We start from the raw sequence: 13,385 nt of genomic DNA, 5'->3' as shown, positions 1-13,385 counted from the left end.
TAATTTTGCTGTTTAGTTTTCCTCTCTGTATTACTGAATAGTAGAGCTTTTCACAGACATATAACACAGACATTTTTTCTTATAAGTTTAGAAACAGGTAATTACACAGACATTCCTTTATTCTGAAACAAAAATTACTGTTATAAGATGTACTTTCCTGGTCCAAGAACACACTTGCTTGCAAAAGCTCATGGACGTCATCTATGGTGATGAAACAACTCTCATGGTTTTACAGAACTGTTAGGTTTGTGCATTTTGGTAAGCAAAATTCCCTTAGAAGTCATCTGGCCAAGCCGATATAAAACTGAGTTTACACCTTTTGAAAAATCAAATTACTTGTCCAATGCAGCAGTGACTTCCCTTCTTGGTAAGCGGATGTTAGAACAAAGTGGTTAAAGAGACTGGAAATCTCTCAAGTTGTAGCTAAGATCACTGCAATACTGTGGAATACACCTGAGAGTGATTGCTGCAGGATAAACTGGATGGCCTGTTACACACTTAAGATGCTCTTTCCACCCACGCAATGAAACGAAGCATTCAGCTCTGCCTGAATCTTCCAGACCCTTTCCAGAGATGCCATAGGTTAAGCACAGCACAACTCCTGCAGTAAGAAGCCCCTCGCCAGAGGCGTGCACCGTTCTGCAGAGGACAGAGGCAGCTCACTCGCCCTTGCTGCTCACTCTCACGTACTAAAGGAAGAATGATGTGTCTGGTAGGGCCACAGAGACTGCAAACTGTGCTGAGTAAACAACAGTTAATAGAAGCTCTCCTACACTCACCTGCTAGTTTAAGGACTGTGGGGTTTAGGTCACGCTGCTTTGAAACAGCTGTAGGATAACAGCTGAAGACTTCTCTGTATTGGCTCTCACGCCAAAAACGAGAAGCAGTAGCTGTGCTTCATTTCAGAATTCCGGCATATTGCATTTTGTAACGTTCAGGTTAAAAGTCAAATTCTAAATTAATGATACAGGTTTAATTACATTACCAGTGAAAGATCTAGGTACAAATGAAGCCTACCAATAACAAGCTTTATTTTATTTTTTTCCCCGGATGGACTCTGAATCACTTTATATTTCAGCAGCCAAAATTTATTAAGCCTATGGTAAGACTCAAACAAAACAACTCACCAGTACACGAAACAGTAACAGTGTTGAGGGAGAAAAAGCAACAGCTACACCTGTAGATGTTCTTTTTCTTTTTGCTGCAACATACTGAGGAAAAAAAGGAGTAATTTATTACTACAGTGCTAGTGTTTTGAGGAAATAGAATGGAATGTTTTATCAGTTAGTTACAATAAAAACATTTACATGTAATAAGAGGGAACCCAAAGCATTAGAATTTATGTTTGATAATAGGTCTTCCTAGTTATAGAGGAATATTAAAAATTTCTCAGGGAAGAGGGAGGAAAAAACTTACACCATATATTTAAGAAGATATCCACTGGAGAATGTAACATGTTTAAATTTCCTGTTAAGGCTGTTTCTTGCATTTACCTAACTGTTCTGTTTCCTTTTTCCTCCTATAAAGCAATGTTTTATATTTCTCGTGAAGTTAAAAGGAGGATGCATGTTTCATTTCACAAGTTTTAATACCTGTGAGGATGAGGTGTAGGACGAGTTATTTGTAGCAGCTAATATACTTGGTGAATACACAGTCTTCCATTCTAGGTACTGTACATGAAGAAAATTTGTTATAAGAATGTATTATTCTAGAAAGTTTTAAACACTGAAAATTTCAGCTCCTGTGACCAAAACTGCTAGATCAGAACCTTGTCTATTCCTGCTTCAACAGTGGAAAGAACCAGGCATTTCACACAGTGCAAGAAGGCTACAGGGTAAGTTGTGTCCTTCTGCCACCTGCATCAGATCTTTCCCTTAATCCCTCATAGTTAAAATTTGACCAAACACCCTGAAATAGGAGGTTAAATAATATCCCTCAAAATGCTTTAGCATGAACTATTCTAACTTAAAATATCCCTAAGTCCTTTTCTGAATTTCACAGATTTCTTTGCCCAAGTGATGTCCAAGCAACCTTTTATGTCTTCAACTGTTATTTGTAAGGTATACTTGATTGACTGAGTTACACAGAATTTTTTCTGTTTAAAAATCAGATAAAGCAGTGTTTAAGTATGGACAGAGCTGTGAATAATTTCAGGATGACCTTATGAAGTTACTATGATTTGAATGAGTTCTCACTAGCTTTATAAGGACATTAAAAAAAAAAAAAAAACAAAACAGAAAACATAGGTGCTTATACCCCGGGGAATGTAAAAAAAGTGAAAGAACATAAAAAATGTTAATGTAAAAAATATTTAAAAGGATTTAGAAACACAGCCAGGAAGACATTGTTTTCTATTTATTTATATAATATCAACCTAGCTTTACACCACACAGCAAATGACAAAATTAACTTTTTTATGTTGCTTCCCCTGTAAGTCTCAGAAATCCTTTCTCACCATGGCAGTAAGGACAGATGAAGGTAATGTCCTCTTAATAAAATTTTGTATACAGAAATCTCCCCCATGTCGATTTTTATATTTAAACTAGGAGTTCCTTTGAAGCACACACCCTAAGCATACATTTTGCCCTACAGCGAGACCCTGTGTTTGGGTTTTTTTGTGTTTGTCTTAGAGTTAGAGAAACCTTCAAGAAGTAGCTTTCAAAGATAAACTTACATTTGTATGTAAGTACATAAAGTAGAACAATATACCTTATCTCATTTTCCTCTTGACAGTCATGACACTGTGTAGTTTCACCACTTTCTGGTCTGGATTTGGGATGTGTTTTCTAAGAAGAAAATGCATTAAATATAAATATTCTAAAGATTTCTTTAGCAACTCCCTAAACAATTGTTGTATGTTTAACTTCACTTCAGATTTTCAATATCAAAGTCATCTTGCAAAATGTAGGCCAAATCTTGTCCTCTAACATACATCTGCTACTCATATAATTTTACTATCAAAGCCTTTGTATTGTAGGCAGTGGCACAAGGGGCAAAAGCAAAAGAATCCTCTTCTCAAGGTATGATAGAAGAACTGGGAAACTGGGGAAATCCAGGGGTTTTAATTTCCAATTAGACAGCCATCATGCTAATTAGACAGGATTTGCACTTTGGTGGTGGAATTCAAGAATTTGACAGCATAGATCTACATTTGCATGTCACACAGTTCAGTGAAGATCAAAAGAGATGTCTCTTGCTTTCAGATGCAGAATGGTTCTGTTCTTCCTGCCTCCTGATAGCTAAGAAATGTAGTATCACTATGTAAACAATTAAATGTAATCTTTCTTACCTTCCAGTATATGGCTCCCAAAATAAAGCCAATAAGAAGAGACAGCAATGATGTCAGTGCTATGCTGATGCCTTGCAGGCTGGAGCTGCTAATGAAGCCAAGTACCTCTTCTGTAATTACAGATAGTCTCGTTAGTGAAGACAGATTTATAGCAGAAAACTATCTTCAGGGCAACGTTATTAGCAAGAGCACTTTTATGCACCACCTACATAACAGCATCTTAAATAGCAGAACAGATACTTCAAAGTGCTGTGTACATGCTTCATACAAAATCTCACAGGAAATTTTTGACCACAAGGATGTTCCTCCCACTTTTGAAACAGCTGTGTTGAACAGTTCCAACACTAATTCTCTTTTTGCCATTTGTAGAGAATTTTATCTTTCCCGCAACTTCAAAGTTTTGGGTTTATAAATTTTTAAAGGCTTTATTTTGTAACACAAAGTAATTCTTTGGATGAGAATATATCTGTCACTTCATGCATTTGCTTAAGTTCCACGAGACATATCCCACTGACTGCAGATAGACACTTTGCCTTGCCACTAATGATTGACCAACATGAAGCCTTATTTAACACATTAAGCCTGACTTCACTTCTAATGTCTGTCTGGAAAGGTCCCACTGACTTCAATAAGGTCAAACCCTTGTACCTTGAAATCTAGCTGTGTGTTATTTTGTTGCTACCATTTCTGGATAGCTTTTTACATTCTATACGGAAGAGAGAGCTCCAGTCTTACTCTTTTATGTACGCAAGACATTCCATTCCCCTCACAGGGAACCGTACACATGCTGAGACTAATATGTGGCCCTCACTTAATAAAGAGCAGGATGTGAAAAGTCCTAGGAAGTCACCCTGGGATCCACCCTCTGAAATGCAAAATGAGCCACAGGAAACTGCTGGTTTAGGCACCATCCACCCAGTTTGGTTCATTCCAAGATTTGGTGTCTGCAGCTCGAATGGTGGGTGTATTGTCAGATTACAGGAAAAGAACCAAACTGTAAGCACTGGAAAAGTGTAGGTGACTAGATACAGAAATGAAAATGGACTGGTAGCACTAGAAATTTGTGTGACCCATGCAAACAGCAAATGTCTAAGCACGTATGGTACTGGGGTCAAGAAATGTGCATTTAGTACATTATTAAACAGCTTCTAAGAAAACACTTTAGAAAGCAGCGTTCTCATAATTAGCTAGCAACTCATTTTCAACTCTCTGACATTTTCTGGTTGACATTTTGCAAGTTTTTACACAAATGTTCTTTTTATCTCTCAAATTCAGCTGTGTTTTCTAGAGTCATGGTAGACAGAACTAGAAAGTAAGAAAACTAAAAGTCTGTATCTTATATACTCATATACTACATATATCTCTGTATCTCATACACTATTTACAAACCCTAGGTTCTGACTATAGAGGCTTGAATTCTATTTCCATCTGGTAGGCTCAGCACACTAAAAGGAAACATTGGTCAAGCAGAACCGATGCTAGCTTACCATGAAAGAAATCTGTCTGCAGAGGAGAAGAGAAAGATAGCAGACAAAGTTCTACAGAGGTGAACATCAGCTGAAAAAGAGAGGCTATTGATTAGTTTGCCTCTCTCTCTAGGACATTAAAACCATGAGCAGAAATTAACTGGAGGGGCATATCTTTTCTCAAACTGTCTGTCCCAGTTTAGGCAGAGAGGAGGCTTGCTTGCAAAACTGACCTTCAAGAAATCTGGACAAGCTCAAGTGGGGTGGAGCCAGCCTGAACATGTAAAAAAAAATTCCTGTAATTACTTTATCTGAATTGTTTTATCAGCATATTCTCAGAATAAAATCCCTATATTGCTCTTGTGCTCTAGTCAAGAAAAATGCAACACTGATTTGCCTACTACCATTAGCCATTCTTCGCAGTGAAAGACCACCGAGTTATACAACTGAACTACGTAAATCCCATGGGGATAGCCATGTTTTCTAGACTCTGCCCTGCCAACTTCAGAAAAATTGGAAAAGCAGGAAAAAAAAAATCAAAGGAAAAACTCTTCAGGTCATATAGAGCATAATTTATTTGATAAAATGTTATGGTAGAGTGTATAACCTTAGAAATCCACTGCCTACTCTGCAATGCTGGGCAGCATGTTGTGGCAAGCATGCTGATTTTTACATGAACATGTAGAGAGATGTTCTTGATGCAGGGCAATCAGTGATAGCCTAGCACCCTCATTTTTACCATTATTTTTCACAAACTTTAGAGAGTCTTAGAAAACAGAAGAGCTCCCTTTACAATAAGGTATCTAAAAGTGGGGAAATATCATTTTCTGAGGAGGTACCTCCAGTGTAGATGCCTTCTTCAGTATCTGTGGAGAACTGAAAGGAATTTGTAATTAGCTTTCCACATGGGAACCTACAACCCAGGGACAGAGCCTAAATACAGTCAAACTGAGACACTGTCCCCAGCCTACCTTTTAAAAATGAAAGCAGGTGGGTTTTTTTTCATAACTTCTTAGTGTATGAATTAAGTTGAAAGTGAAGTAACCATAGCTACCTTAAAAAGCAAACAACAGCAGATTATTTAATTTCACTTTCAAGTCCAGAAAAGAAGTCTCTTGAAAGATCTGGAGAGAATTAAATGAGTCATGGCAGGTTCCTTCACGTGCCTTTTATTTATAGTAACATCTAAAACAGAACTGGTTGGAGAATTTTCAGTGTGGAGAACCTTCCGGGCACCTGTATCCTAATGAAGGAAAGGGAGACAAGGAAAGCAAGCTGGTTGTCAATAGGGTTTTATTCCTTTCATAGGGACCTTTTCCTCTGTTAAAAACTTCAGAGCTCCACACAGAAAGATTCCCACTCCCAGCAGTTGTAAAGAGACACTAGGAGAAGAAATAGGAGGAACCAGGTGTATCAGTAACTTTGTGAACTCCTTGGGCAATGCCAGAAGAACTGCTGGCTTTGCAGTTAGCATATTATTCACTTAAAATAGACTCTATCCCACAAGGTGCAAAAAGGGAGTGGAAACAGGCCAGCACCTCTCAGAACTCTCACTTTGCACTTTATGGAAGAAACTCTTAGGGAGTGAGCTCTTCTGATGTAGATTTATGTATAGTCTTCATAGATATTGGGATATTAAGCTGTGAACAAAACAAATTTACATTAAAAGCCACTCAGTTACACAATGAAGTTATTGAGCTGCTCTCTACCTTGAGCCATGTGTGGCTTGATTTTTTTGCCATTTTTTTTCCATGTCTTAAAGGAATTTTCAGTTTACCTCTGCTCAGCTCCAACACAATTACCACAAGATCTTATCTATAAAAATGCAGAGCAGCTCTCGCCTGTTCATTAGGGTTTTCCATTAACTGTAAAGTTGGAACAACGGAACAAAGGCACAGAAGGCAACACCAATTGCATTAAGCCATGGGTGAACATTTTCAAATAGTTGTGCAATTACTGAATTAAACTATGATATTCTTTGCTTAATTATAAAAGTAGACCTTCTTCCTAAAAGCAGTTTTAGAGATCTCTGTGTTTACATGTTCTTTGAGCTGTTCAGTACTGAATAATAAAGCTAAATTATTGTGGGGAAATTGTAGGTAAAAATGGAAGAAAGCAACACTGAACTCTCCATGAAAATATAAATTATACCATGGCACTAAATTGAGTGAGAAGTGTTAGTAACAGCTTGTAAGTTCAAGCTTTAATCAGAGCCACGTGAGATTCATTTGATGGGGAAAAAAAAAAAGACTACTATTTATTGTTTGGTTCAACTACTGAAAGAGATGAGGACTCAGGACTTCTTACCCTGACGCTTGTTCTTTACACAGGAACCATCTCATCTGAATTCTCTAGACTATGCATGGTAAAATGATCCAGAGAAATATCAGTAAGACTGGGACTTAAGCAGTTAATTGGAATTTAAATTGGACTACAGTCACGTAACACAAAGAGAAGAAAACAAACCAGCCTAAATAAATTAGGGTGGTGGTGGTAGTGTTTTGAGAACTTTATGGGGGAAAAGATGGAGTGGGAACTTGCCACAGATCTACCTTCAATACTACAAGGATGAAAATAACACTATTGTCATTCAAAAAAAAATTAGGTTGGGATAATTGTTCCATTCTACACTTGGGGTAAGACTTATGGTGTAGATTTAGTCAAGATTCTACTCTATTATAGTAGTTTATTGTTGTGTAATAACAATGAAGTCATGAAATATGACTCTTTCAACAAATGTAGCAATGACATGAAAAAACATAATTTAGCTAATTTATATCATATACATTTTCTATTATAATTGTTTCACAAATGATCTTATTAGATGATGCACTTCAGGTTTGTCTAAGTTGAATTTAGAATTAAGAGCAGTTCAAGTCATCTGACTAAACAGACTTCATTAATGGATTCAAAATTTATTATTAATCTGGAAGGATTCTTTTGCAAACAGTGAATGCTTCTAAATGGCCCAGAAACCATTAATTTTAAATAGCTCAATTTAAAACTGTTTAATATTAAACAGAGTCATTTAAAAAAAATATTGCAGAAGTTTGCATCTGGAGATGCTTTTTTCAGGTTTCCCCTCCTGCCCAAATGCTTTCCTTTTTGAAATTTGAATCCAGTGGTGCTGTTCTGAGCACAGTATTGAAATCAGCAGAGAGGGTCCCCCGTACTGGGGAGTCTTCACATGAGAAGTAACAAGGTTTATTCATTGTTGTTCCTTCCAAGAAGGTAGGGTTTAAGTAAAAAAGAAAATTTACTCAGCATTAAAGCCAAAACAAAACTAAATCAGTACTGAAGACCATTTTCAGGGAGTAAGACAGAGATGTCAATAAAGATGCCACAGGTCCCTCCCTGCAAAAAACTCCAAGCAAATAACTAGTGTGTAACCTGTCAGCATCCAATGTCTGAGTTAATGTAATTTAATCTGATTATGAGTTCAAACTGTCCCCAGCCCCTGACATGCAGTCCTCATGTCATTTCTGCATAAGGCTGTTAACTGATATCCAATTTTCCAATAAATTGCTTAAGAGACTGATAATCAGTTAAAACACACCTGTACAGCATATGGCCAGCCAAGCAATTTCTTTGACTTACTGCATTATTTTAATTAGGCTTCTTTCCTACTTGATTATCAGTTCCAGTTATAAAACAAGATTAGTAAGCCTGCTTCTGTACTTCCCTCCACAACACAGACACACTCTGCTGCGCTGCCCAGCATCCCTCCTGTTACTGTACTGGGTCAAACTCCTTTCATCTGAACTGCTCCTGTAATCTGCCTGTCTTTCTTTTGGCTCCTCGATCCATTCCCATTGCTTCAGGCTGCAGCTGAATATTCTTCCTCTAGCAATGACAGCAAGAATTATCACATGTTCAGACCTGAGAGAGACAGGTATGCACTCGTTAGCCCCCTCCTAGTGCCTCATAATTGGCCCTGGGCTCATCAGATTATTTGCAGCCAGCTCTGTGACCTCTTGGAGAGGAATCTATGGCAGTGAGACTTCTGTTTTCCAGAGAGGTAGGCTGGCAGCCAGGAGTTGAAGGTGGTTTTTGTTCCAACCTTCTGCTCAGAGGGTTCTGGGGAATGACGACTTAAGACCTTCTCTTAATTAGAAAGCAATCAGTATGGGCTTCAAATCTGACAGCAGCTGTGAGCCAACTAAGAGTAGCATGCATGGTGACAAAACCCCACAGAATAACTAGATTACACAGTCTCAAGAGAAGGAGCATGAGAGGAAGCTCAATCTTATCTGTCCCACCATAAGGAACTACTGTCCTGCCCACCCAGCTAGATTAGGCTGCTTCCTTGCCCATATTTTCTTAAGCACAAAGAGTACCAGCCACACACTTCATCATCACAAATTCAGATAACATTTAGATGCTTGTGAAGTGAAAGGGGGAAATTGTAAAAGAGATACACATTATCACCCTGATGCATTGGGGAAACAGGAACAAGGGAAACAACAACGTGGTTAAGCTTTAATCACCATTTCAGGAACCTCTAAGGAAAATCCCCTTCTTTTGTTCACATGGAAAGCTCCAGAGAGTATTCACCTTGTTGTACATGGTGTCACTAAAAGCCCCAGAAACTTCACTGTTTCTCTTCACCTCAGCTTCCTGCACCCCTTCTGACCTCATGATGGGTAATGTTGAGGCTCTTACAACAACAGTTTTGGGCTCTCTTATCTGTCAGTGGCCAATCATGTAATACACTGATCAAGACAGATGAGAAGCATGGAGATGGCCACACCAGAGGGAAGATTACAGCCTGCCAAAAGTGTAGTGACTTTGTCCTTGACCTCAGCTGAAAGCACACTGACTGCAGAGCTGGCCCCACTGCGACTACAACAAGCAAACATGGGGACTGTCTTCAGGTTTGGTGTCAAGCTTGGGATTGACAGCACTCTCAAAATGCAAGGTACAGGCAACCTCTGTTCATGTGAGTACCCTGGGTTCGATTTAGGACAGCTACTCTGTTCAGGGCAACTTCCTTTTCTGAGGGTTAAAATGAGGAGTCTGGGACAGCCAAGTTTGCTGAGGCCATATGACTAACGAGACCTCAGGACAGCCAAAACGAAGAGACCTGCCCTCTCCAAGTTGTAGAGAGCTGTCACATCACTGTAACTTGATAGCACCTCTAAATTTTGATTAGATAAGTTCATTGCGTTTTGGTATGGCAGCTGAGAAACACATAGTACACCATCAGGCACAAGTAACTTCCCATTAATTTGCACAATTAATGACATCCTTTTCCTCTGAGCCCTCGTAACAACCAGCTACTAGAACAAAATGGAGACACATATATTAATTCAATCACTTGTACTTACTGTTACTGCTAGTGTTACTGCCAATGCTGTCATTCCTAAGGGAGCTGGCAGCAACAGGAGGAAACAAAAATGTTTTTGTGACAGCGACTCTGGAATCTAAATAGAAAATGAGCGTGTCAGCATTATGTAACTTAAAATACAGTTCCCTCTATATAAGATGATGGACTATAGGGCTACTCTGATGTGGCTATAGATCTGTTTTAAAAATCTGGCTACAGGGCCGTTCATAAAGTGAATTGAGCCAAAAAAATCAGCCTTATTAAGAGGCAGATGTGTCTACGTACTGAACTGCTGCTGAATAGCAATTCTGGAAAAGCAATTGCCTTAAACAAGTTCTTAGGTTATGGCACCGATCTACTTCTAGTTACTACTGGTGTAACCAGATACATTGCCCTAATTAAAAAGCTACTAGCTGTCACTAGAGAGAGTAAAAGAAAAGAGAATACAAAACCTCCATTTACTGGAAGGATGAGAATGAACTGCAGGAGCCTGACTTGAGCTTGTTAAAATTTTTAAATGAAGAAAACATGCCCCTTTTCAGAGGGGTGAGATGAATATGGAGGTGACTTGAGGCAGCTGCAGTTTACAACTTGTCCTACCTTCCTATCCTTTCAGTAGTGCAATCTTAGGCTCCTTTACAGCCTTATCAAATTTAAATAGAGCATTAATAATAGATAAGAAGAACAATGTAAAAAGATGATCCAGGATATATTTGGGATTAAAAGAAACAGAGCAGAGGTTATTTGTGAGGTTATTTGGATTATATTAAGGAACGATGTCACTAGAAATGATGGCACTAGTTTTACTGCCAGATAGAACTCAACTTTGAACAGAAATACAAACTTTGGCGTCGGTAGTAATTTTAGCTGTCAGTAAAAAGGAGACACGGAGGTACAGCATCAGATCCTTACCATTTCTGAAATCAAAGGGAAATCGCCCGTTTATATCTACTTAGATTCTGTTCCCCAAAATGAGAGCCATCTTACCATTCTCTGGTGTTTCTACTGTTGAAGGCAGAATGCAGTCATTCTTATCCGATGTGTCTGCAAACTCCTTGTAGACCTCAATGGTAATATTAAAGCGCCTAAAAAAATCCTCAGGAATAAAGCGACCTTCTTTATAAAGGTGACCATTTTCTTTTACAAAATCCTAGGGAAAATACAGGATTCAGCTTAAAGAAGGTCAAGAGAGATGCTCATTTCAGCACCTCAACACATGATAAAAATATCCAGAGATGACATGAAATAACTTAAATTTTTAACCTGCAGAAGACCAAATTTGCGGTATACAATCTTCATAAAACATACAAGCCCTCTGATCTGTGGATTCCAAATTAGCTTTGCAAATAGAAATAAATTATTAATCCAGTGTTTAAAATTGCCAAGGAATGAAAGGCAGTCTCTCATCCTACACTGAAAATGAAGAGACTTTTTTTTTTATTTCCCTCACTAAAAAAAATACCTTGATTTCACATTACTTTGCAATGTTCCACATGATCCTTTTAATCTGAACACAGGAACACAACACAGTCATAGCTATTGTCATAAGAGTACAGGGAACAGAATACAATAGCTGGGATATGCTACTACACAGAAGCAGGCTGAGATCCCTGATAATGTACCTAAAAATAAGAGCAGGACTATAAACAAGGAAGCCCAATCAGTCTGAGGTCTAACAGACAAGTGTGTTATGCCAGACTAAAGAACAAGATTGAGGTCCATGTTAAAAACATTGATGGTTATCTTCTTTTTTTTTTTTCTTTTTACCTGACTCTGGCTTTCATAACAACTGTTTCTTATGCCAGCAAGTTGAATCTGGCCTGGAGTTACTCTGTATTCTCAAGGACAGTGGTAAGAACATGGGTTAAGTATGTACTAAGGAAAACTTCCTAGTTTTGGCTCCAAAATTATTTTATGTTTAATGCTGAAAGTACTAGACCTAAGATGATTCTTCTCTGAGTAAATCAATTGCTAGTTGTTTCTGTGAATTACAGGATATTTACTTCTTTGCTTGACAAAACAAAATTCCTCTTCCCAACCAAATCCCAGCTAAGTGCTTTGAATCATGAGGGCATGAATAGGAAAAAAAACTAAAAGAGATACATTGAAGATCAGACAGAATTCAGTCTGAAATGGAAAGGAAGGGAATGTCTAAATACTCTCAGCGATATAATGCCAATATATCATAAGGCTACAAGGTTATGCACCTCTAAATGTGATTAAGTGGTTTAATCCATTTGATTAATTCTGGATGTTAAAAAGGTGCAATTAAAAAAGCTAAGGCCTTACTTGAAAAAAATAAATGTATATGGAAGATGAAATCCTTGCCCTGAAGAACATGGTGGATTTTGCCCATTTTGTTCAGTGGGACAAAACCTTCGACTACAGAACTTATTTTTAATTACTGATAGGCTGGTTAGAGCTGGGTAAGGGATTAGAAAGTTAATTTTTTTTCCCCCACCATTTTCACAGAAGAGAATCAGACATCTCTTGAGTAAGACTCCTGGAATCCTTCCAGCTGCTGTTGGAATCCAGAAACACATGGAAATGGGCTTATATCCTCTAGTCTTTGCTGTGTCTTTATATAAAAAAAAATCATTAAACCATGGTGAAGCTTTCAGAGCCTCACACACTGTGATACATACTAAGAGTATATTAATAGCTTCAACTGCATCATCTTTAAATTTACATTAGGATCACTAGCAAAATGAATAATTTAAGCTGGATGCACAAGGAAGATTTCTGCCAGTTTCAAACAGACCAGAATGAATTAATTACCTTAAGGATGACGGTTACATTTTTGACTACTTAGATAACTGTATACAGGTCATTGTAAGCCTTGTAAGGCTTGTAAGCCATTTTCCTTTGAAACAGAAGATAACAACTAGCCAACTCTAGCACAGTGTACTTAGTGCAATTCTAAACAAAGTAGGATTTCAGATGTACAGGAATAGAAATGAAAATAAGTCTCATGAAGCTTTAGACATTTTTAAACTATTACTGAGTACTGTGCAACAGAAAGTTCAAGTAAAAATATCCAGCATAAAAGTAGAAACTCTGTATAAGATTACCTTTTTTTTATCAAAAGCTAGGCATGCCATAAGATCATTAATTATCCTTGTGAGATTATTGATGATTGAATAGTTGCTTAAAACATCAGACATATCTGAAATATCTGAAAATTTCTGGAGCAGACTATGTAGACTCTTTGAAAATTCAGGCACCATCAAATTCAGCCAACAGTAATCAGGCTGTCGGGGATAAAAAGAGAAACATAGAGGTAGATTAAATATCAGACTTGCGC

General features: G+C 37.9%; 1 protein-coding gene across 1 annotated transcript in view; it reads right to left on the bottom strand.

Annotated features, from left to right (window-relative positions):
* Nucleotides 1–1,171: 1,171 nt before the first annotated feature.
* The window catches only part of KITLG (KIT ligand), a 54,852-nt gene continuing 42,638 nt past the window's right edge, over nucleotides 1,172–13,385 (bottom strand). The window contains exons 7-12 of the mRNA XM_009648047.1: nucleotides 13,153–13,332; nucleotides 11,069–11,231; nucleotides 10,083–10,178; nucleotides 3,290–3,399; nucleotides 2,710–2,786; nucleotides 1,172–1,211 (exon numbers count right to left, since the gene is read on the bottom strand). Of these exons, the coding sequence (XP_009646342.1) occupies nucleotides 1,172–1,211; nucleotides 2,710–2,786; nucleotides 3,290–3,399; nucleotides 10,083–10,178; nucleotides 11,069–11,231; nucleotides 13,153–13,332 (666 nt within the window). The remainder of the gene's footprint in view (nucleotides 1,212–2,709; nucleotides 2,787–3,289; nucleotides 3,400–10,082; nucleotides 10,179–11,068; nucleotides 11,232–13,152; nucleotides 13,333–13,385) is intronic.

This window comes from Egretta garzetta, unplaced genomic scaffold (assembly GCF_000687185.1).
Source record: "Egretta garzetta isolate BGI_Z169 unplaced genomic scaffold, ASM68718v1 scaffold371, whole genome shotgun sequence".
Taxonomy (NCBI): Eukaryota; Metazoa; Chordata; class Aves; order Pelecaniformes; family Ardeidae; genus Egretta; species Egretta garzetta.
Note: the sequence above shows the minus strand (reverse complement) of the source record. Positions and strands in the feature narration are given on the sequence as shown.